We start from the raw sequence: 4,280 nt of genomic DNA on the forward strand, positions 1-4,280 counted from the left end.
TATCTCACACAGAGAATTAGGTTGCACCTCGTGGTCACAAGCACACACACTTGCACATACAGGCACCCAAGTCATAGTTCATATGCGCGGCATTTAGTGGGTGCTTGATAAAGGTGTGGGGGCTTCCCCAGTGGTGTTAGCAGTGAAGAACCTGCCTGCCAGTGCAGGAGACGTGAGAGATGCAGGTTCGATCCCTGAGTGGGGAACATCCCCCGGAGGTGGGCAGGGCAACCCACCCCAGCATTCTCGCCTGGGGAATCCCCACAGACAGAGGAGCCCAGGAGGTGACAGTCCATGGGGTTGCAGAGTCAGACACGACTGAGCAACCTAGCACACGATACAGGTGTGCCTGTGTGGATGAGGCACCGGCAAAGACCGTAGGAGGATAGCAGGGAGGCTGTGGGCATGTACAGGGGGCTCCTCCGCTGTCAGGAGGGTTGGCCCTTCAGGGAGGGCTGGAGGGGGCCGGAGACTGGGCGGGGCCACAGCCCGGCAGGTGAGCTCACCTGGTCGCAGGGAGCCCTGCTGTCTCCCCTGGCCTGCAAACCTTCTTGTCTGTGCCTGTGGCCCAAGGGCCACCCCTGCCAAACTTCAGTTGTGGTTCTTGGCCTGGGTGGGTCAGCACCAAGGAAGAGGCTTACATTCAACACACAGTCATCACGTGAGAAAAGAGATTTTAAAACGAACAGGAAAGGTGAACCCAGCGGTTGAGTACAGGCAGGACTAACGTATCCACACGCTCACCGCAGGTTGCCACCTGGGGCCGAGCGAGCCCCGGGTCACCGTGCGTGGGGTGGGCGGCTCCTTCCCAGCTGACCGGCTTGCGTCCTAACGGTCTCGTTGTCCCTTCCTCAGCCGCCGCCGCGTTCCTGGTATCTCTGTACATTAAGGACATCTGGCTGGGGGCCCAGCGGCCAGACACCCTCCTGAGCCACGTCCGGATGGTCCTCGACATCGCGGAGGACTCGGGAGGGGGCAACGAGGAGGCCATCGTCCGGCTCTGTAGGGACATCGCGGCCACGGTCCCTGACATCTGACTCCTGCGGCTGGCACCTCCGGCTCCAGGTTTCAGGAGTCGGGTTGAGTCGGGGGTTTCCATGGAAAGCCTGTGAGACGCAGGCTGTGCGTGTCGACCTGCTGTTCTGACGGGAAATGTTGGCTTCTCTAGGTGACTGATACAAAAGAAGCTCAAGGGACCGTGTATGCAGAGAGGTCAGGGTTACAGTGGGCCTGGGTGGCCCTGGGCCCACGAGCCCTGGTCAGGGAAGACCCTTCCTCTGAGGTGCTTGTTGTTCCTCAGAGAAATACCTCAAACTGAGGTAACGCTAAAGTTGAAATGTCTAAAAGTATACGAGACACAGTTGCATGAAGAGAGATGTTTCAAGTTTCCTCTTCATAAGAAGTCACAGCAAAGCTTTGTGTAACTTTTTGAATAAATAAACCTTTCCAGTATTGTGTTAAAGGTATTTTACTAAATAAAAGGATGTTGTACTAAATTCTTAAAGTATAAAACTATTTTGTCTTCTGCTTGGAAAAGACTGCTTTATATTTTTAAAAATTCCATTTGAAAGCAAGGACTTTGAATTTTATAACTTGTTAATAAATGTCTATTTTTGTTAGATTTGGTGTTTCGTTTTTATTGACTGAAGCACAGACTATTTTTGTTCTACAGAAACCTGTATTTTAGAAGTCAGGATTTGACTTTTAAGATTCCTGTATAAATTGATATTGTAGCTGACAAACATTGAATATGAAATTTCATGCATTTCATGCCAGGTAAAACTCGGTGCTGTTCATTTGAAGCTCTGCACGTACCATTGTGCCACGTCGGCACACAGCATTCCCGGTCTGTCACTGGGGAGGTGGCTGTTTATTTACCCTAACGGCATTTATCACCTGGAGAAGGTCATGGCAACCCACTCCAGTATTCTTGCCTGGAGAATCACCACGGACAGAGGAGCCCGGTGGGCTACAGTCTATGGGGTGCACAGTCGGACACAACTGAGCAACTAACCACATGACGTTTATAGCCCTGGGAATGGCTTGGTTCCAGCTTAAGCCTTTATACCTTTGTTTCCCTCCAGTGTTGTTTAGACTCTTTGGTGTTTTTTTTTTAATATATAATGACTTAAGGTTCTTACCTAACAGAAGCAGCTGATATTAAGAAGAGGTGGCAAGAATACACAGAAGAACTGTACAAAAAAGATCTTCACAACCCAGATAATCATGATGGTGTGATCACTCTCCTAGAGCCAGACATCCTGGAATGTGAAGTCAAGTGGGCCTTAGCATCACTACAAACAAAGCTAATGGAGGTGATGGAATCCCAGTTGAGCTATTTCAAATCCTGAAAGATAATGCTGTGAAAGTTGCTGCACTCAATATGCCACCAAATTTGGAAAACTCAGCAGTGGCCACGGGACTGGAAAAGGTCAATTTTCATTCCAAACCCAAAGAAAGGCAATGCCAAAGAATGCTCAAACTACCACACAATTGCACTCATCTCACATGCTAGTAAAGTAATTCTCAAAATTCTCCAAGCCAAGCTTCAGCAGTATGTGAACCATGAACTTCCAGATATTCAAGCTGGTTTTAGGAAAGGCAGAGGAACCAGAGATCAAATTGCCAACATCCGCTGGATCATCAAAAAAGCAAGAGAGTTCCAGAAAAACGTCTATTTCTGCTTTATTGACTATGCCAAAGCCTTTGACTGTGTGGATCACAATAAACTGTGGAAAATTTTGAAAGGGGGGAACACCAGACCACCTGACCTGCCTCTTGACAAACCTGTATGCAGGTCAGGAAGCAACAGTTAGAACTGGACATGGAACAACAGACTGGTTCCAAATAGGAAAAGGAGTTCATCAAGGCTGTATATTGTTACCCTGCTCATTTAACTTATATGCAGAGTACATCATGAGAAATGCTGGGCTGGAGGAAGCACAAGCTGGAATCAAGATTGCCAGGAGAAATATCAATAACCTCAGATATGCAGATGACACCACCCTTATGGCAGAAGGTGAAGAAGAACTAAAGAGCCTCTTGATGAAAGTGAAAGAGCAGAGTGAAAAAGTTGGCTTAAACTCAACATTCAGAAAAACTAAGATCATGGCATCCGATCCCATCACTTCATGGGAAATCGATGGGGAAACAGTAGAAACAGTGGCTGACTTTATTTTTCTTGCCTCCAAAATCACTGTAGATGGTGACTGCAGCCATGAAATTAGAAGACATTTACTCCTTGGAAGGAAAGTTATGACCAACCTAGACAGCATATTGAAAAGCAGAGAGACATTACTTTGTCAACAAAGGTCTGTCTAGTCAAGGCTATGGTTTTTCAAGTGGTCATGTATGGATGTGAGATTTGGACTATAAAGAAAAAGCTGAGCGCCGAAGAATTGATACTTTTGAACTGTGGTATTGGAGAAGACTCTTGACAGTCCCTTGAACAGCAAGGAGATCCAACCAGTCCATCCTAAAGGAAGTCAGTCCTGGGTGTTCATTGGAAGGACTAATGTTGAAGCTGAAACTCCAATACTTTGGCCACCTGATGGGAAGAGCTGACTCATTGGGAAAGACCCTGATGCTGGGAGGGATTGAGGGCAGGAGGAGAAGGGGACGACAGAGGATGAGATGGTTGGATGGCATCACCGACTCAATGGACATGGGTTTGGCTGGACTCCAGGAGTTGGTGATGGACAGGGAGGCCTGGTGTGCTTCTGTTCATGGGGTCGCAAAGAGTCAGACACGACTGAGCAACTGAACTGACTGACTGACTGAAGGTTCTTACCGAGACAGGAGTAATGCTCTGTGCATTTATCCCCTTCCTACAAGTTGGGCTGATCATCTAGAAGGCAAGGAGTGTTCACTTCTCCTGTTCCTTCCCCTACAAAATGCCCACAGTGGTGTTCTTAGGATATTCTGAAGCCAGAACGCTATGTTTAGATTCAAGTTGGAAAGGCCATGTGGTCCTTTCTCCCTCTGTGTATCTCTGGAGCCCATCATTGTCCCTTCCCCCATCTTCCCTTCTAACCCACTGCCCCTGGGTCTGGCTGGCCAAGCCTGGCCCTAACCTGGCAGAAATATTTTTTAGTCACATGAGATGGGGTGGGGTGAGGTTTGTGGACTTCATGGTGTGATGCTGGCTCCAGACGATTTACCCGGAGGAAGCTCAGGCCCTAGAGAAGTAGGTCCTTCGGGGGTCTCAGGTCACATGAAGTTACACCCAGCACGGGACCCTCCTGCCAGTTGGGCTCAGGCCCTGCCTGCTGGACCCGGCT

The 4,280-nt window shown here is 48.7% G+C and overlaps 1 protein-coding gene across 2 annotated transcripts in view; it reads left to right on the plus strand.

The window, feature by feature from the left end:
* URB1 (URB1 ribosome biogenesis 1 homolog (S. cerevisiae)) overlaps window positions 1-1,507 on the plus strand; it is a 78,220-nt gene extending 76,713 nt beyond the window's left edge. For both annotated transcript variants that reach the window (XM_010862304.1, XM_010862303.1), the window contains one exon: window positions 856-1,507. In XM_010862304.1, coding sequence (XP_010860606.1) covers window positions 856-1,037 — 182 coding nt within the window. In that variant the 3' untranslated portion in view covers window positions 1,038-1,507. The remainder of the gene's footprint in view (window positions 1-855) is intronic.
* The last annotated feature ends 2,773 nt before the right edge of the window (window positions 1,508-4,280 follow it).

The sequence above is a fragment of the Bison bison genome, unplaced genomic scaffold, assembly GCF_000754665.1.
Source record: "Bison bison bison isolate TAMUID 2011002044 unplaced genomic scaffold, Bison_UMD1.0 scf7180017864481, whole genome shotgun sequence".
Classification (NCBI taxonomy): Eukaryota; Metazoa; Chordata; class Mammalia; order Artiodactyla; family Bovidae; genus Bison; species Bison bison.